The 19,320-nt window shown below is 42.7% G+C and overlaps 5 protein-coding genes across 5 annotated transcripts; 3 read left to right on the top strand and 2 right to left on the bottom strand.

The window, feature by feature from the left end:
* Positions 1-516: 516 nt before the first annotated feature.
* Positions 517-1,205, bottom strand: BO87DRAFT_461296 (cupin domain-containing protein). The gene has a single exon (XM_025629074.1). It carries the CDS (start codon positions 1,053-1,055, stop codon positions 657-659), a length of 399 nt encoding a protein of 132 aa, XP_025476997.1. The 5' UTR covers positions 1,056-1,205; the 3' UTR covers positions 517-656.
* Positions 1,206-1,215: 10 nt separating this feature from the next.
* On the bottom strand, positions 1,216-5,722 carry BO87DRAFT_364519 (MFS transporter/fungal specific transcription factor domain-containing protein). The gene is made up of 6 exons (XM_025621749.1): positions 5,581-5,722; positions 5,364-5,512; positions 4,327-5,313; positions 4,145-4,276; positions 3,885-4,091; positions 1,216-3,204 (listed from the first exon to the last, which is right to left on the bottom strand). The coding sequence occupies exons 1-6, from the start codon at positions 5,632-5,634 to the stop codon at positions 1,671-1,673; spliced, it is 3,063 nt and encodes a 1,020-aa protein (XP_025476996.1). The 5' UTR covers positions 5,635-5,722; the 3' UTR covers positions 1,216-1,670.
* A 690-nt stretch (positions 5,723-6,412) lies between these two features.
* BO87DRAFT_378872 (MFS monocarboxylate transporter) lies at positions 6,413-8,149 on the top strand. The gene is made up of 2 exons (XM_025623894.1): positions 6,413-6,551; positions 6,614-8,149. Exons 1-2 carry the CDS (start codon positions 6,418-6,420, stop codon positions 7,911-7,913), a joined length of 1,434 nt encoding a protein of 477 aa, XP_025476995.1. The 5' UTR covers positions 6,413-6,417; the 3' UTR covers positions 7,914-8,149.
* Positions 8,150-8,840: 691 nt separating this feature from the next.
* BO87DRAFT_314900 (glutamyl-tRNA(Gln) amidotransferase, subunit A) lies at positions 8,841-10,799 on the top strand (the record flags this gene model as incomplete). The annotated part of the gene is made up of 2 exons (XM_025619676.1): positions 8,841-10,248; positions 10,300-10,799. The coding sequence occupies 2 exons, from the start codon at positions 8,841-8,843 to the stop codon at positions 10,797-10,799; spliced, it is 1,908 nt and encodes a 635-aa protein (XP_025476994.1).
* A 5,574-nt stretch (positions 10,800-16,373) lies between these two features.
* Positions 16,374-18,494, top strand: cp8 (putative carboxypeptidase Y). Its single transcript, XM_025626850.1, has 4 exons — positions 16,374-17,205; positions 17,255-17,615; positions 17,682-18,154; positions 18,223-18,494. Exons 1-4 carry the CDS (start codon positions 16,636-16,638, stop codon positions 18,295-18,297), a joined length of 1,479 nt encoding a protein of 492 aa, XP_025476993.1. The 5' UTR covers positions 16,374-16,635; the 3' UTR covers positions 18,298-18,494.
* The last annotated feature ends 826 nt before the right edge of the window (positions 18,495-19,320 follow it).

Genomic DNA, 19,320 nt, shown 5'->3' with positions numbered 1-19,320 from the left:
GATAACGCTAGACGCATATCCAACGATATTATTACAATCCTACCTTGCTTCGTTTTCAACGGTCGATCTCTTGAACCCTGTTGTTCGGGTTACACCTTCGACACTCCCTTTTCGAAATACCTTCCGAGCAACCCGGGTGTAACCCTCTTCTCTCTCTCCGGAACCTTACAGCTCTCTCACTCTACACTCTGATTTTGTGGTCCAGCATATGGTTGATTTCCTTCATCTGGTGGCATGGACTCTCAGGACGGGATTTCCGTCCGGCCTATGAGGCGTGAGTAATTTTTTTTTTTTTTTTTTTTTTGTGGTGTTTACTACTGGCAGATTTAATATGAAACTGATTAAATTAAATTTGATTTATTTAATATAGTTTTTTGAAAAACCTGACGGCCGCTATTAACCGCTGTAGCGGAGGGAAGCAGTCTGCAGTGCAGATTACTTTACCCTCCTTATAGGACAATGATGGATATGGCCTATCTTTTGCTAGGATAGTGGTAATAATTGGTCAATATGAATGGGATTCCATCAATATACAGTTTCCCTAGCTCGCTAACAAACACTCAGTCAGAACAACGCCCCTTCCACTCATAACCATGCTCCCAGTTCATCCCACCAACAACACCAGTCTCAACCCAGATGATATCTCTCTACTCTCTCTACTCCCCTCTGCTTGTATACTCTTCCTCACTAACAGCCTCATGCCACACCGTCTTGCCCAGCCCAACAACAAAATGCGTCATCACACTCTCCTCATCCGCACCATGCCAATGCGTCGTCCCCGCCGGTGCCCACACAACATCTCCCGTGTTCAAACGACGAGGGACCCCTCCCCTATCGCAGATCCATCCATTACCCGCAACCACTTTAATCATCTGTCCGTTCTCGTGGGTGTGCCAGTATGTGCGTGCGCAGGGAGTAAAGGTGACATTGGCGATGGAGGCGTCGCTGGCGAAGTGGATCGGGTCAAGGTAGACGTCTCCTGTAAAGGTGGCCGTGGGTTTGGCGCTTTTGGCGTCTGGTTTGTGGGCGGAGGGGATGATGATTGATTCAGGCATAGTTTTGTGTTTGATTTCTTGAAGCTTTATGGGGGGTTTGTAGGTGTTGTGTAACTAGTCGAGGTGGGATGTGATAGGCTTCAGGACGTAGGGTTGAAATGGACGTAGTGAAATGATATTATTGCTGGTGAAAAAAGACGAGCATATTGGTTGTTTTCTGGTCATAATCTTATATTCAACTACCCTAATGTGTATATACTGAAGTCTGGGTGAACATGTCAGCTGGTTCCCGTGGGGCTGCAGGCTGACGGTAGATCCACATTTATCTCCGGGCCCTTCATAGGAGTGAGTGTCATCAAGTCCGTTTTATCAATGAATCGTCGGCTGCCTTCCAGATCCCGATCAGCCTGCACTATAGTGGGGAATTGAAGGTTCTCCGCCAAATATCGGTGCAAGTGGGTGCTCAGGTCACCCCTTCAGCATCTCCAGTTATCTCCGAGAGGATGGCTGTCATCCAGTCAGTCACATGACGGAGTTAGCTATCGTGCTATTTTTTACTTATAGTATGGCATCCGGTGTGTCAGGAGCACGTTTCTAAGGTGATCTCTCCGACTTATACTGGTGTACTGAAGCCTTATATCAGATGCACAGGCAGTCTGCGCCAGAGGTTGGCAATCAACCAGACTTATTTCCCCAAGCAGAAGCATCCGGCGACATTCGAAGCATGTCCGGCTGCAAAAACTGACTAAAGTCAAGTCCCTGCAAGGTTGGCACATCAGCCACCAGCCCCTCCAGCCAGGATACTTCGTCAGAGGTTGCCATTTGTTGAAGCGACGACTCTGTGGCTGGTGACTGCTGATATTCTTGGAGTACTGTACTCAGCAACCTAGTGTCCGCACGTCTACGCCGTTCATACAGAAGAATGAGTAAACACGCCGTGTTGTACGCCTCTCTCATGGTTTCCGTGTCGTAGGTAGAGGCCACCACTCTCAACGTTTGCATAGCTTCAGGCAGCAGCTCGAGTGCTGGGCTGGTGTCCATCTCGAGGATGATACTGATCATTTGGAACGGCACATTAGGTACATGGTGCCATGGAGAGCAGTCGGCAACCATTTCACGTGCTGCACATAGACTGCGTTTGAGTAGGTCAAGGACTTTAGTCATTGTGGTTGGCGATGCGGTGAGGTTAGTTAACCGGAGACGTCGGAGCAGACAAAGAACCAGATTGCATTGGCATAGAAGAGAGGGTGGTTTGGTGTGAGTGCGGTTCAACGTCTGATGCAATAGCTCTTCGATTTCCTGGTCTGGACGTTGGGTCTCCGGACCCAGACTGGCGGTTACAGGTAGGAGACCGAGGAGCTCAGTGGTGAAATCGCCAGGTCGCGATAATGGCAGTCCCAGCGCGTCACTGCCCAGTGGAACTCGGGACAGGCCCAGATCGTAGGAGATCCATAGATTCAGATGCTGAGCGACGCCAATGAGCCTTCGCCGGGTATCAAGATCACGGTCGTCATCTGCCGTTAGCTGGTTGAGTCTGGAAGCTTCGATTAAATGCATCAAGGTCGAGCTTGCCACCCACGCCGGATATGGAGGGGCAGTCATACGCAGGTAAATTACGCGCAGGGTCCATACAGTCACCAGGTGCAGCGAGGGACGGACACTGCCGACATGAGTCTCGGAGATTGAGCGCGCCAATTCGACCAGGTGAGACTCGGTGATGTTAATGTTGGTCCCTGAAAAGAGGCATCCGAGAGCGGCGACCCCAGCCAGGACGCCATCATATGTACTTTCCACCGCGTTGGGCTGCCAGCGGTTGTCCATGCAGCGGAAGAAATCACTGGAATCGATAAAACCATAGCAGGGATCCACCTTGGCGAAATAGACATTCGCCAGAGTCCTCATCTGCATCAACGAGAGGATCTCGACAATGGGAAAGGCTGCGACGGGGGGGAGTCCGGCGGGGGACTTGCGTCTGCCCACATTCCAGCCAAAGAGATTTAATTTGGGCGCGTTGGCTGGGTCAACTTTGAGGCCGATCTTTCTGACAAAAGCCGCTCCCGAATTGACTTCAAGGGTCTCGGTGAAGCGGCCCACCTGTCGGGGACTCGATTCGAGGATGGGTTCATTCTGGTCGCGGACGTTGGTTCCCCGGTCGGCGGGTTTGCTTCTCACGCGTCGCGGAGCCTGATAGTGACACTCATAGCCCCAACTGGTGCACGTCGAGCAGGGGGATTCACCATTGCATTTCCTTTTTCGCTCCCGACAAGGTTCACAAGCCAGTCGAGCCCGCTTGCGCTTCAAGGCAGTCGCATCGCTCATCATGAATACCTAGGTATATCGATTGCGGACGAGGAAAGATTTGGAAGTGGGAAAGATGAGCCAAGGGCCATCGGTCGGGCGGCACTCGGTTTTCCGTCTGCTCCCGACCGGCAATGACACAATAAGCAACACCCAAACGTCAATGTTCTGATGGAAGAAGTATATTCTTTGAGGCAATTCTTATTATCGAGGCACAATATATACGGTAATCTAGCTTAACATGTATGTAAATAGTGGATAAGGTTAAACATCCGGGCCAAAGGTCTGTAGGATCGCAAAGACAGGACAGCTGCAGCAGATCCACTCTCCCCATTCGCCCGCTAGAGAATCTTAGTTGATCCCTAAAGTGATTGTGCTTACCACCATATCCCCACTCTCGACCCAGGTAATGCTTCAGGCCTTATTGCTCGGTGGTAGCCATCCAGCGCACTCGCCTGGAGTCACTAGCGGCATGCCCAGCTTGAACTCGGCCACGAAACTATCAACTCTAGGGCTTGTCATGCCCAATGTCAAGTGTTATAACCCTGTTTCTCTTACCCACAAACCCTCAGAGTCCGCTGCAGCACTCACCGGCTGGTCTTCTTGCCTTCCCCTCTCAACCTGGGTCCATATGCTCGAAATAGGAACGGAATAGGGATCATAACTGCCGACAGACATCCCAGCAGTGTTCCCGCCCACTGCACCCCGAGGTTCGCGAACATCTGCTTCGAAAAAAGTGGGAACCCTGCCGCAACGCTGGATCGAAGAATGATGTTTGCAGCCACAGTCGAAGCAGCCCTACACAGAGTCAGTATCACGTCCACTGTCGCCATGTTTCAGGCCACACCTACGCGGGAAGAAATGAATCAACTAAATAGTTGAAGCATGGTAGAAATATGGAGAGAATTCCAAACCCAATCAGCACTCCTGCTGCAGTTGGAGCCATCCAGTGAACGCTGGCAGTAAAGCCAGTCCAACTGAACCTGTGGCACTATTCAGTACCGAATCAAGTGGATAAAGTGACCTGACTCACCAGAAGATACCAATCGTGAACAGTGGAGCACCAACTACAACAGAGTTCAAGCGCCATTCTGGGATGGGAACGTTGTTGTTGGCAGCTAACTTCTTCACGTAGGCAGAGTGCTGTGAGAGAACAAATCCGCAGGCAGCCATCTGCCCAATAATGAGGCCAATAAATGGAAGACCATTAACCCCAGGGCCCATGCCATGGACGGACTCAAAAACATAAGGGTAAGCTTCAAGCAGGGCATACACAATGCCGTAAATGAAGGACATATAAAGGGAAATAACCAAAACAATAGGCTCAGTTACGAGCATCCGCAGTGGACGGGTAAAGTACTTCTGAATTAGCTGCTGTATGTCCACCTCGACTTCCTCCTGCTTTGCATGAATGCCCCAATTACCAGTTTGCTGCCGAAGGTTGGCCGCTTTCGACACAAGAAGGCAAGACGCGTATGTCTCCTTCAGAAATAATATGCAGATACCACCCCAAGCAAAGCCCACTATAGCCGGAATGTACAGGGTCCAACGCCATCCGAGCGAACTCGAAGCAATGAAGCCTCCAATGAAAGGGGCACTTAACGGACCCAAGAAAACGAGGATTGCATATAGCGAAATGGCAGCTCCGCGGTGCGAATTGTTCCAAATGTCCGACAGCACAGCAGGAACCACCGCGAGTGGACTGGCCCCGAACATTCCCGCAAAGAAGCGACAGATTATCAGCGTTTGGATGTCTTTCGCGACGGCGGATGCAATGGTGAATACAGCACCCCCGAGTATGCCTAGTGTTAATGGCCATCGTCTTCCAAATAGCTCTGAAGCGGGGGCCCAGATGACAGGACCAGCTGCGAAACCTAACACGAAGAGCGATGTACCCAGTATCCCAACTTCGGATCCTACATTGAAAGACTTGGCTGCTGCTGCAGAGCCAGGTGCAAAGACTCCACTGGCGAAAGATGGGATGAAGGTGCCAAAGCATGCGATCGTCGATATGAGTATTCTAAGAGAGAAGGCGTAAGTGTGAGTCCGGAAACTGGAGGAATGGCGTACTTGGTAGGGAGAGGCCAATTCAAGGGGTGCTGCGGATCGTCCGGGCCATCGAAATCGACGACATAGTCTTCCCTATTCGGCAGGGGAGGAGGAAAGGCTTTGCCCTGTCCCATGGACAGAAGTTGTCCAGGGTCTTTTTCCACATCAGCCTAGTACGTATCAACCGTCAGTTACAATTGATACAAAAAGGCATCGAGCAGTTTGTGGTAAGCTTCACCTTCAATGCTTGGGAAAATTGGCTGCTGGTTTCACCATCTTCTGGGTAACTCATGGTGATGATGACCACTGAGAGAACTGACTCGGTGACATGGAATGGTCTTCGAAGCGATTGCAGTCGATCCAACTGTCTAGCTTCGAAATATATAACCGATGCAAAGAAAATTCTTCATCTCTATATTAGATGTGACTGTTTGTTAACAGACTCCATAGGACTACAAGGTCTCTTCCACCAATAAGAACTAACCCGCGGAGTTAGCGGGTATTGCGGGAAGACAGTGGCCCAGCAGTAACCGTCCACAACTGACTCTCGCGACATAATTCACGAAGTCGAGCATTCACTGCTGCTGTCATCGGAGGTAATAGTGGCATATTGTCTCGCAATGATGGCATAGAGCCAGTAGCTTCTCACTACACCCAACCACACTACTTTAGGGCGGGTTCGGCACTGCCACATGGTTGGTGCTTCAGTCTTTCGCACTAGTTGTTAACTTACAAATTCTACAACAAGAACCTTATGTCCCTCAGGCAATAGTGATACATACAGGTGTGTCTGTTTACAGCGTGATTTACCTCGTCGAAGTTGATGCCCAGCAATCATCCCCGGACTGACCCGCCGAAGTGACCCGTCGGCTGGACCCGAGGTTCTCATCAGCCAATCTAATCCACGCAGCAGCCATGCGAAAGACGTCAGATCTTCATTCTGCAGCTTGGTTCAGATGACTCATAAGCAGTCTGTAGAGATGAAATAGACCATCGATTCGATACACTGAAACTTTGACTCCAAATTAGTGTGTGTCTCTTCAGGAACTCACAAGTCCCTACATTTCCATCTCCAATGCCCGCCTCAATAACCGCCCGCAGCGCGGAGTCCGAAGATGTGATCAACCTAGCCAGCACCATGCCTCGCTTGACAGCCATGTCCATGGTTTCGAGTCCAGCTGAGGACCATGTAGCACGGAATTCGACTTGGTAAGCTACCAATGCCCCCCTGAAGTACTCTCTATACCTAGAGATTTACTTCCATTTGTCAGGAAATCCACCATCATTGTGGCGGCCTCCTTTGTCATCATCTTCACATGCTGTGGTCTCAACTTCGCGTGGGGTGTTTATCAAGCCCTGTATGAGAGCCTGGCACGGAGGCCCGGAACACCTTTTACCGGAGCATCGCCGGCAGAGATCGATCTGATTGGTACCATCTCAGTGTCCCTGATGACCATCGGAGGGCCTTTCGCGGTCGCTTGGGCAAAGCGCTTCTCGCCTCGCTTGGTCTCCTTTGCGGGCGGCTTTGTCTTCGGGCTTTCTCTCATCCTGGCCAGCTTCGGCACGAAGTTGTGGCATTTCGAGCTGACGCAAGGGCTGCTGAACGGCATTGGTACCTGCCTGTGCTACATGATATCAGTCACCACTGCCCCCACGTGGTTTACCCATCACCGAGGCCTAGCTATGGGCATCATCTTATCAGGCACTGGTGTGGGTGGTCTGGTGTGGGCGCCCGCGCTGACTTCGTGCGTTAACGCCCTCGGATTTCGCAACACCCTGCGCCTGACTGGCGGTCTGTCGTTCGCGCTGGTCGCGGTCGCTAGCGGTGCAATGGCCTGGGAGCCAGCCAGCCAGCGTCGTATCGCAATTGAGAATGCCTCGAGAACCAGTTGTGTGGATGGTATTCTCAATGTGCCACTGGTGGACTGGCGTGTTGCCCGGACGCGTCGCTTCATGGCCCAGGCATTAGGCGCGATATTCCAGGCGGCTGCATATTACACCCCGGTCTTCTTCTATGCCTCATACGCCCAATCCCTTGGATACAGTACCACAGCCAGCTCCAACTTTATTGCCCTTAGTAATGCTTGTAACGCAGTGGGCAAGATCATCATCGGCCATGTCGCGGATCGCCTTGGTCGGTTAAATGCTCTTCTGCTCACCACTTGTCTCAGTGCCATCGCTACCGTTGCCTTCTGGTTACCATCCACTTTGACCGGTCAGACGACGCAGTCGCAGGGTCTATTTATCACGTTCACCATTCTCTATGGCACCTTCGCCAGTGCGTATGTATCACTCTTCCCGACCAGTCTTGTCGAGCTGTTCGGGGTACAGAATTTTGCCTCCGTCAACGGTGTTTTGTACATGGTTCGTGGCATGGCCACCATGGTCGGTACCCCGGTTGGTGGTGTCTTGGTCAGAAGTGCGGCCAATGCCCTCACCCCAAAGGCGTACGAGAACATGTCGGTACTGGTCAGTGCCCTGCTGTTTGCCGCCACAGCTGCAATAGTCTGGGTGCGCTTGGAGGCAATGATTGGACCCGATGGACATCTCCTCTGGAAATGGCGACAGTAGCAGCTGTGCTGTATGAGTATCTTTCGGGTTCCTAGAAGCCATAAGGCCACCCCGGAGTTGCGACAGCGCTCGGGTGTATTCGAACCCATGATGTATCTTATGAACCATCTCAACTCCCAAGTAACTTGATGTTTTTCTGAAAATTCGTTCCATTTGTGGATGACCTCCTCGTGGTTTTTCCGGGAGGCGCTACTGCCACACCGGCCAGGCTGCCTCCACACCAGCCTTCACTCATGCTACAACCCGCCGCCTACCTTAGAACTTAAAGCACGCTCTTAATGAGGTAAAAGCCTTATTTTAGTGCAGGTAGAATCCTTCTTGCCTGCCACTCTAATTATGTGCGCCTGAGGCAGCAATTTAATACCTCTATATCAAGGTCATGGGGAGGGTTCTGCCTGTACTAAGAGCAAGCCTTAATCTTTTGGGAACACGCTTTGTCTGCTGAGGTAGGCGAAGGGTATGGCATGAGCGAAAGCTGGTGTGGAGGCAACCTGGCCGGTGTGGCAGTAGGGCCTCCCTTATTTGATAATCAATGTAGCATCGCTCGAACTTCAGCACTAAATAAGTACCGAGATAGGCTTCCACGTGGGTAGAACAATTGCTGCAGGAACTGTTACTCTGGAAGGTCCAAACGACTCCAACTACTCCACCTTGGCAGGAATGCCCGATATCGCTCGGCAGTTCGGCTTATCACCCGATGACCTGATAACGATAAGATTTGGAGATGCGATTGATTCGAGTTGATGCAACATCGAATTACTGGAAAGATCAATAATCACAGGTCAAGCCCATAGTCGGAGGTTGCCGCCTGTTTCCAATGACACCGATTAGCTCCAACAGTCTCGGCATGGATGGTATATATGCAGCCGATGGGCAGCCTTCAGCCCCTCTTCGTCGCATCCCTTTGAATACACTTGTCTTCTGATCATGTTACGCTCTCTACAACTCGGCGTGACGGCCTTCGGGCTGCTTGGTGCAGTGTCCGCTCAATTAGTGTCAACTGGCTTGTCCGTCACGCTCGACCAGATCGATTACTTTGTCTCTCCTTACTCAGCGGGGAATGTGACGGTGTCGGCGGCCTTCCTGAAGGACGTCCCCAATGTCAATGGCTTCTACCCCGTGGCTGTTGTTCAAGAGGAGGCAGTTGAGGTATCATCGTTGCCCTCTCTTTTCTCTACATGGACGGATGTGGATGATGTGTTTACACCCGCTTTCCTGGGGGCAGTCTTAATCCGTGGCTACAAACCCGACAATGTCACTACAATCTTCAATACTTCCCGCTCCAGTGTCCTCGTGTCTTTGGAGTCCAGGGTTGTCCCATCAGGCCCGTACTTCCTCGAACAGGCTACTGGGAAGCTTTATCCAGTCTACCGTTTGTATAGCGACTTTGCAGGAGCCTTTACGCAACCACTGCTCCAGAAGCCAGACGGCACATTCCAGCCTTTGTCGGCCCAAGTGGCCGGTCTGGTCTCCTCCACAGTGGGTGTACCCTCTCGCATCTACTATACTCCCAGCTCTGAGAAACCGTTGGCCGGGGCCCGCGTCGGCGTAAAGGATATTTACAGCCTCGCTGGCGTGCGCCAGAGCAACGGCAATCGGGCATGGTACAACTTGTACGGAGAGAACAACGTCACTGGCACCGCTGTTTCGCGTCTGATCGACGCAGGCGCCATTATTGTCGGACTACAGAAGCCCTCGCAGTTTGCAAATGGCGAAACGGCTACAGCTGACTGGGTCGACCTTCACTCACCCTTCAACCCACGTGGAGATGGATACCAGGATCCTTCTTCCTCCTCGTCAGGCGCTGGTGCTTCCATCGGCTCTTATGAATGGTTAGATCTGGCTCTTGGTAGTGATACCGGTGGTTCTATCCGCAATCCAGCCGAGGTCCAGGGAGTCTACGGTTCCCGCCCATCTCACGGTCTCGTCGAACTCGACCATGTCATGTCCATGTCTCCGGTGCTCGATACTGCGGGAGTCCTGACAAGGGACCCTTACCTTTGGGACCGAGCCAACCAAGCCCTCTACAGCACTAACTACACCTCGTTTCATGGCAAATCAGTCCGCTATCCCAGCAAGCTGTACACTATCGATTTCCCGACGACCAATGACTCTGCGGCAGACGCATTGCTGGCTGGATTCCAAAAGCGCCTGGCTGCATTCTTGAATACGACAGCCACCCCACTGGACCTACCTGCCGACTGGTCGTCACAGCCGCCATCCGGCGCGCCCGCCAATGTCTCGCTTGAAACGTTGCTTAACCTGACCTACCCAATGCTCATCACGAAGCAGCAAATCCCTCTGGTTAGGGATCCTTTCTATGCCGACTATGCTGGTACGTATGGCCCAAGCCTCTCACTCACAACATTGACTAATACACGAACAGCAAAGCACGACGGCCGAGTCCCCTTCGTCGACCCAGTCCCTCTCTCCCGGTGGAACTGGTCCATGGCGTACCCTGACTCTGCACTGGATGAAGCCATCCACAACAAGACGCTCTTCATGGACTGGATTGCTGAGAACTATCTCACTCCAATCTCAGATCCCGAGCAGTGCTCTTCATCGCTTATTGTCTATGTGGGCACCAATGGCTCCCAGACAGCGCGTAATGTCTACCGCTCGCCCCCTGGTGCACCCTCGGGCTACAGCAAATTCCTTATCTCTAATATGGCTAGTGTGCCGGACTTTGTCATTCCAGTTGGAGAAATTGAGGCCTACAGCACCATCACGCAGCATCAGGAGAAATTTCCTGTCGCCATTGACGTTCTGGCTGCGAAAGGGTGTGATGGGCTACTTGTTAGGCTGGCTCAGGATTTGTTGGAGGCTGGAATCATTAGTGCCCCGTTATCCGGTGGGACGCTGACTGGTGGGTCAGTCTTGTTTTAATGCATTGTGCTATCTTTCGGGGAGCAAGGACTTCAAGCACGGCTACAACGCTTATGCCACATACGATTGATAATTTGTCAGATGATAGATAAAATTTATGTTGGAACGTCTACTCGTAGGAAGCAAAGAAAGGGCAGAGAGTTGTATGTGTTGTGTTCCTATCTAGAGGTTGCGCAGTGAGGATAGAAGTAGGGGTTGTTTAGTATGTAGGAATCACATGACTAAAACTACTAATATTACTGCTTTAATACAGCCCCCTAGATGAGGGAGTATTGAACAAGATATTAAAGTTATATTTCTTTTCTAGGTAGATAATTTTTTGTATTTTAAATATTATTTTTAGGATGCGCGGCAGTGGTACTGGTAGTAAAAAAAGAGATTATTTATAAAAAATATCTGAATATATAGAATAATTCCTGATCTAGTGGTTTAGTAAGACTGTCAGCAGGATTAGCTATACTAATAATATATTAAATTAATATAATATTTATTTTAATTAAATCTATTATAAACAGATAACAGTTATTAAATTACCTAGTTAACTTTATATAATCACTATAATTTAGTATTCTTAGTAAATTAATAGTATTACTGAATAAGAATATCTTACTATTATTAGATATCTTAAGATTAAATACTTATACTAATTTCTTAATATATAAGATATTTTTAACAGCAGAGTTAAATGTACAGTATTCTGTAATAATAAATAAAAATATAATAATATTTTATTTAATAAATATCTAGATAATTAGACTACCTGTATAAAAAATAATATATTTTTTAGTAAATTTATTATTTTTATAGTCAGTATATACAGTATTTATATAAACTTTAATATCTTTAATATAGTCTATAACCAGGATAATACCATAGATAATAAAGTTATATAGATATTTATATATAATTTTTAAGATTTTTATATCTGCTGTAGTGGTCTTATTTATATACTTTTATAAATAAAAAATAATATAATATAAATCAGAATATATTTTAGTAATTAATTAATTTAAACAATTAACTAGTCTTTGATATTTATTAATATTAATATTATTTATAATTATTTTTAAGTAATCTGCTTTCTTATAAATAAAAATTATTAAAATAATAATATTAATATAAGATTATAAGCCTGCTACAGCAAGACACTCTTTTATATAAATAAATTATAATAATAAGATTATATTTATTTAATAATTATATAAAATATTATATCTGAGCAGGATCTTTAGTTTATCTAATTTTTTAAAATTAAATATTTTATTAAAATAATATTTTATTAATATCAGATTCTTCTGCTTAGGGCCAGTGATAATAAAGTTATTAATATAAATTATAAGCTAGATCTCTCTATTTCTATAGATACAGGGATTTTCTGGTAGAGGTTTAAATCTAATTTTTTATAATTTATTATTAAATATATAATACCAGAGATAGGCTGCTTGGTAAAATCTGTATAAAATCTTTTTTAAAAAATATATTTATTTAAATAGTCCCTCATGGTATCTTATTAACTGCTTTATATAAATATACTTTTTTAGTTAAAATATATAAATAAACAGATATAATATTATATTATTTCTAGTAGAGATACTTTACTACTATATTTATTATAAATATTTTAAGTATAATTTTACTGGCTACAGAAGTAAAGAACTTATTATAATTAATATCTAGTATCTAGTAATTACTATAAATAATCTAGTAAGTATAAATTATATGTCGAAGCACTAACCGCTAGACCAAAAATGATATATCGCGTGGTTCTAGCCAGGCAATAGAGAGATATGTGTCCCAACACGGCCCCCTCGAACCAGAGCTATCATAGCTCCACATTCTGGTTTAGGCACCTTCTCGAACTGGATAGACTGCATGGGAAAAGCCAGGTTGACCATGCCTGGTCTCAAATCCGCAACTTCCAGATCTGGTTAAGGCATCACGTGTTGGTAAGAGCTGACCGGGCTCATAACCTGTCGAAGTACTAACCGCTAGACCAAAAACAATATATCGCGTGGTTCTAGCCAGGCGACGGAGAGATATGTGTCCCAACATTATATAATAATATTTTTAATATTAACTTTTAGATTAAATATTTATTTATCTAGGATTATTCTAGCACTAGTAGACTGATTAATAATTTTATAGATTTTTATTAATTTAAATATATTAATTTATATAGTTATGGCTGCTCTCCAGTATAGAATAAGCAAAGATATAATTATTTTAGTATAGATATTTAATATAGTAATTATATATTATTTTAATATAAGTAAAATAAGTAGGTTAGATTTCTACTTTAATATAATTATTTATTTATTTCTAATCTACATAGGATCTTTATTTTTTATAGTATATTAGGATTATCTCAGAATATTAGTAATAGTAATATCAAGATACTCAGATTCAGTGAGGCAGTAATCTTGATAAATATATTTTATTAATATTTTATATTTTATAAAATTCTTAATTAAGGGGATTAGAGCAGTAGAAATATTTCTGATAATATTTTTTATAGATTTAATAGAGATAGATAAGGTCTGTATTCTTTTATATATAAATTTATTAATAATATTATCCAGGATAAAAAGAGCCTTGGTGATATTAATCTTTGTATTATTTAATTAATATAGAAAGATATTAATAAAGTTAAGTAAGATATCTAATCCTGATATAATTAAATTTTTAAAAATAGATATTTTAGTTATTTTACCAGGATCTTCATGATTATCTTTATATATATAATCTTTATAAAAGATAATATTTCTTAATTTTTTGATTTTATCTGAGACAGGATACTATACTAGATATATATGATATTATTACTGTTAAAACTAATAAAATAGCTAGTTTTTATATAAAATAATATCTTCCTGGAGATAATATAGTCTTTTTTAAATATATATTAATAGCAGCAGTATTTAAATATATATAGAAAGTCTAGGAAGATATTAAGATTAGAAAGATTATAATATAATTTATATAGTTAAATAAGTGCTTGTTTAGCTTTATTTTCTGCAGGAATTAATTAATTTAAGATCTGCGCTGCTAGATATATAATATATAATTAAAGATAAAGAGATAAGTCAAAGTTAAATATAATAATTCTGTTTATTTAATTGAGCAAGTCTTTATATTATTTAAAAAAACTATTTGTTTCAGATATTCATAATAATAATATAATAACTTAAATATCTTAATCTTCATGGTTTATTTATTTTTTGAATTTGTTAAATTTACAGCTTTTATCTAGATACCAGTAAGTAATATATCTACTGACTATATTTTTATATTTATTATTTATTTAAATCAGTTTTATAAAGATATTATTCTTCTGTTTTAGTATAATAATATATATTAAATAAATAGTATTATTAATTATAATTATGAAGTATTAGAATTTTTTATAATTTATTAAGATTATTTTCTGCATATCTGCATGCTACAGTTAGATAAGATTAATAATTTATAAAATTAGATATCTTAATATTAGATACTTTACTTTATCTAGAAAACATATCTTACAGTAAAGATTATTTTTATATTTAAATTTAATTTATTAATTTTTTATAGCAGAAATAACTCTGTGGAATCTTGTATATCTATAATATTAGTATAATAAAAAGAAATTTACTGCAGTGAAGGCTATTTCTGTATTCTCTGTATATATAAAAAATATATTTTTATATATCTACAGATAGCTGATTATTTTATTATTCTACTTCTTATATAAAATCACATTTTTTATAATAATATATATTCTGAAGTTCTTGCACAGGCAGTCTACTGAAAGAAATCTGTAAATAAAGTCTGGCTAGTAATATACTTTAATTTTTAATTTAATACTTTTATTATTTATAGATAAAAACAGGGATTAATAATTTATTAATTTTATAATACTAATACTGCCATCAGAAATGCTGTATTTATAAAAATTATAGTTATTTAAATCCTGGTAATTATTTAGTAAAATATAATTAGGAATCAGGTACTATAAGCTGCTAGTATTATAGATTTAATATAAAGATTTATTAATAATAATTTTAATTATTAGATTATTAAAATTTAAAATATATAAATTTTTATTATCTAAATCTATCTTATATAAGATAATATACTGAACAGGTATTTTAATAATTTATTTTATAAATAATACTGTTATAACTACTTTGGAATTATTCTTTTCTTTATTAATTTTTTTTTAAAAAACTAGATATTTTTTATATAAGGAATCCACCCTGCCAGATATAAGATTAGATTAATATATTAATATTTTAATAAACTATGGTTCTTTGATCTGCAGTATATATAGATATTATTAATATATTCTAGTTTTATATTATATATCTTTATAGTATAGTCTTCAGGGAGAATATCTTTTTCTGGATAGATAATTATTTTTTATTATTTTTTAATAATATCAGATTTATTTAATAAATTTTTATTTTTATTTCTGCTGATAACAGCAGTATTAATTTTATTTAATTTATATTTTTTATTTTTTTTAATAATACTTCTGTAAAATTTTTTAAATTATACTTTAGTATAAGTCTTCTCTATATTTTCTGGGATTATATATTTTTATATTAATATTTAAATAAAGAAGTCTGTCTATAGTTTATATAATAATTTAAGATTTATTAAATAAAATAATAATAAATATTCTAGCTCGCTCGCAAGGTTGTAGATATTACTGAAATTATTAATAAATTAATATATAATAGAATAATCAGAATATATAATTCTTATTAATCTGATAATAATAATTTAATATTTTATTATATTATGACCTAGTATGATACTTCTCATGACTTTATATATATTATTAATATAATTCTTTTTTTTTTAGATTTCCTGAATTTTTTTTATTTCTTTTAACAGCTGGCCAGCCAGCCAGGACTGTATAATTTATAAATAATTATATTATTCTTTATAATTTTTATGGTTTTTATTTAGTTTTAAAAGTTTTAGATTAATTAGATTTTTTAATTTAATATTCTTCAGTATCTGTTTCAGTTTAAAATCTTAATTATAGAAATTAGAGCAGTTATATAGTAGAAAAAGTAATTTTAATATAATTTTAATAATAATTCTAAATAATTAATCTGCCTGTATAATTATTTTTTTAATCTCTTTATTATATAATAAATCTTTAATATTAATATTATTTTCTATTTAAAATACTATCTTAGCTAATTAGGTGGCTGGTAGCCTGTAAAAAAAGTGATTTAGTATTATATAATATAATTTTAATATTACTAAGACTAGTATATTTCTATTTACTATTACTATAGTAGCTGTAGATTCTCTGTTTTATTTAGTATTAATAATCTTGTTTAACAGTTTTGAATAGCTTTATAGTAGAAAGGGCTGGACTTATAATTTATTAGAATATCTATTTATAAGAAGCAAAGAAAGAGTAAAGAGTTGTATATATTATATTTCTATCTAGGGATTACACAGCGAGGATAGAAGTAGGGGTTGTTTAGTATGTAGGGGTCACGTGACCAAGGCTACTAGTATTACTGCTTCAACAATTTACATATTGTATATAATGTCAAAGAAAATCCACTGATAACGCTCTTCATGCTGCTCCAACGGCAAACGACTGCATCGGGCCGATGCGGGTCCAGGGTCATCCTTATCAACTCCAGTCAGCACCAACAATTGACATGTCTCTCTCCAGGTCGGCTAGAACCGCCTTTTGGCAAAACACGCGTGCTATCGTGATTGTAGCGCAATTGTTGCCTAGCTGTTGCTAAAACCTGAACCCCAGAATCTCCCTCTCCTGCTTTCTCTTTTTCTCCCTTCGAAACGATACTCCACACCCCACGCCCAGATGCGTTTTCTCAGCAGTGCAGCCCTATTCGGCCTGGCATATGCCTCCACCCAGGCCGTACTCCAGCCAGAGGAGCCGTCCGACTTCCGCACATTCCACAGCCCATATTCCCCGCATCACTCAATCCGCATCCGCCAGCAGAATGAATCGCTCTGCGCTGCCCATTCCGCCCAGTACACCGGCTGGCTCGACATTGGCCATAAGCATCTCTTCTTCTGGTACTTCGAGAGCCAGAATGACCCTGCCAATGATCCCCTGACTCTGTGGATGACGGGCGGTCCAGGCGGTTCCAGCATGATCGGTCTATTCGAAGAAGTCGGGCCATGTCTGATCAACGAGTACGGCAATGGCACTTATTACAATCCCTGGGGATGGTCGCGGAACTCGTCTCTACTCTTTGTCGATCAGCCAGTCGATGTGGGCTTTTCGTACGTTGATGAAGGCGAAGAACTGCCAGGCGACTCGCATCAAGCTGCAATTGACATGCATCGGTTCTTGCAGTTGTTTGTTTCCAAGGTGTTTCCGCATTTGCAGTCCCTTCCCTTTCATCTTTCGGGGGAGTCGTATGCCGTGAGTGTCTTCTCCAGGTTATCTTAGCAAAGACTAATAGTATATATAGGGTCACTATGTCCCTTACCTCGGCAGCCAAATCGTTCAACAGAATAAGATCTATCCCAATGAGCCCCAGGTCCTTCTGCACTCATGCCTCGTAGGTAACGGCTACTATTCGCCTCGCGACACTGCCTACGGCTACTGGGAAACACTCTGCACCACTAACCCTGGCGTACCCGAACCGGTCTTCAACAAGACCAGATGCGACATCATGGCTGCCAACATGCCGCGATGTATGGAGGTCTTCGACGTATGCAACCGGAACCCCGATCCAGCCATTTGTCATGCTGCGTCCGAAGTATGCTACGAGGGCATAATCGGTTGGTATGATGACGAGTCTGGGAAGGGTGGTCGGAATCGATTTGACAGTGAGCATTCACCCATCCCGGTCATATCCTATCAGCGAAGCGATCGTATTCACTAATATACAACAGTAACCGCACCCTGCGCCATTGACAACATCTGCTACATCGAAGCGGTTCGTACCGAGCAATACCTGAACACACCCGCAGCTTGGGCCGCTTTATCGCCACCTAAGGAAATCAAAGAATACAAGGTCACCTCCGACAATGTGCCGCGCGCATTCGATCGCACTTCGGACGAGATGACGCCTGCATCGGAGCAGATTGCTTTTCTGCTTGCGAATCAGGTACATTTCCTCGCATATCAGGGAAACCTGGATCTGGCGTGTAATACGGCGGGGAATTTGCGCTGGGCGCATTCTCTGCCGTGGAGGGGTCAGGTCGAATTTACCTCCAAGCCACTGCAGTCGTGGAGTTCGGTGGATGTGGTATCTGGAAAGAGTGGGGTGGCTGGAACGACCAAGGAGGTGAGGGTGAAGGTTAGTGAGAGTACGGAAAAGGAGTCGAGGTTTGCGCTGGTTACAGTTGATGGAGCAGGACATTTTGTGAGTACTCTCTTCGCTTTGTGGGACGCAGGTAAGCGGCTGCTAATGATGGTACTTAATGAATACAGCTTCCCCAAGACAGACCTGATGTGGCGTTGGATATGATGGTGCGGTGGATCTCTGGCGCATCGTTTACTGAGTGATGCAGCATTCGGCTTTGAGGCCTAGAATATAGCAAAGCGCCAGCCTTCTTTCCTGTCCACCGGAGTACTACGTAACTAAAACAAACCGCACGAGCTTAAAGTCGCGCGTATTTCTAACCAGCTCCCTCCGCGTGATTTGAAACCACAATCTATACGCTAGTCTCAGACTACTTATTATAGCCATAGCAGAACCCGATCACATTTGTCATACCACTCTAATGAATTGTATGATGTAAGCAAGTCCCTATGATTAACTAACAACTCGAGAAGTACCAAAGTTAGCATCCATTTTCGGCCCCTCCTGACTCAACATTTCTTTTTCTTCATTGTCCAGTCAGAGCTTGCCACGCACCCTGCCTCATTATGGATTCTGCAAGTGCTGACCCAGCCTGGTGGCAGTGTTTTCTGCAGGGCAAGGTCATCTCGTTGGTTGCGTATAATCGATGAGTCCACGAGTCCGTTGATCTCTCACTACTTGAATTGGAGACTGATGTCATATCTGACCAGTCGAGTACCTGGTTTCAGAGGTGGTCGGCATATGATATGTTCTCTCGCAGCTGTAATATCACAAGCACAATTGCCGAGTGGCTGATTCCACAACATAGGCAAAACAGAGAGCGCGGGAGACATAATCGAGCGACTTTAATAACCGGGGCTGAAATATATGGCTAGTCCTTGCTTAAGATATAAGCAACGCACGCATAACAACTAATTTTCGTTTTCGAAATAGCCTTTGTCATCTTTATAATATAGTAAGTCTTGGGCATGTAACTGAGCCAATTATGTGGAGTCGATTAGGAATAAGGACGCGCATCTCGTATTAAAAAGCGTATATGTGATTAGCCGCTGAAGAAAGACAGAGAGGCCTAGCTCGGGCTCTGCAGCATGCGTCCCCGTTAGCATCGATCGTGGCCCCGATCACCATCATATTATTCCGCTAAGAACATGCATCACCTGCCCAGGTCATCGATGGGGAATTTTCTCCACCTGAACATCGGTCATATCCGATCGCCCACCTTCATG

The sequence above is a fragment of the Aspergillus neoniger genome (genome assembly GCF_003184625.1).
Source record: "Aspergillus neoniger CBS 115656 unplaced genomic scaffold BO87scaffold_28, whole genome shotgun sequence".
Taxonomy (NCBI): Eukaryota; Fungi; Ascomycota; class Eurotiomycetes; order Eurotiales; family Aspergillaceae; genus Aspergillus; species Aspergillus neoniger.
This window is presented reverse-complemented; position numbering and strand designations above follow the sequence as displayed.

Bases quoted from the DNA above. Each gene is read 5' to 3' on its own strand.
- BO87DRAFT_461296 (XM_025629074.1), bottom strand. From the start codon at position 1,055: ATGCCTGAATCAATCATCATCCCCTCCGCCCACAAACCAGACGCCAAA.
- BO87DRAFT_364519 (XM_025621749.1), bottom strand. From the start codon at position 5,634: ATGAGTTACCCAGAAGATGGTGAAACCAGCAGCCAATTTTCCCAAGCA. The intron at 4,277-4,326 runs GTGAGTCAGGTC...ATAGTGCCACAG, and splicing joins TTCACGATTGGTATCTTCTG to GTTCAGTTGGACTGGCTTTA. The intron at 3,205-3,884 runs GTGAGTGCTGCA...GACGTGCACCAG, and splicing joins GAAGGCAAGAAGACCAGCCG to TTGGGGCTATGAGTGTCACT.
- BO87DRAFT_378872 (XM_025623894.1), top strand. From the start codon at position 6,418: ATGCCCGCCTCAATAACCGCCCGCAGCGCGGAGTCCGAAGATGTGATC. The intron at 6,552-6,613 runs GTAAGCTACCAA...TCCATTTGTCAG, and splicing joins GTAGCACGGAATTCGACTTG to GAAATCCACCATCATTGTGG.
- cp8 (XM_025626850.1), top strand. From the start codon at position 16,636: ATGCGTTTTCTCAGCAGTGCAGCCCTATTCGGCCTGGCATATGCCTCC. The intron at 17,206-17,254 runs GTGAGTGTCTTC...TAGTATATATAG, and splicing joins TTTCGGGGGAGTCGTATGCC to GGTCACTATGTCCCTTACCT. The intron at 17,616-17,681 runs GTGAGCATTCAC...AATATACAACAG, and splicing joins TGGTCGGAATCGATTTGACA to TAACCGCACCCTGCGCCATT.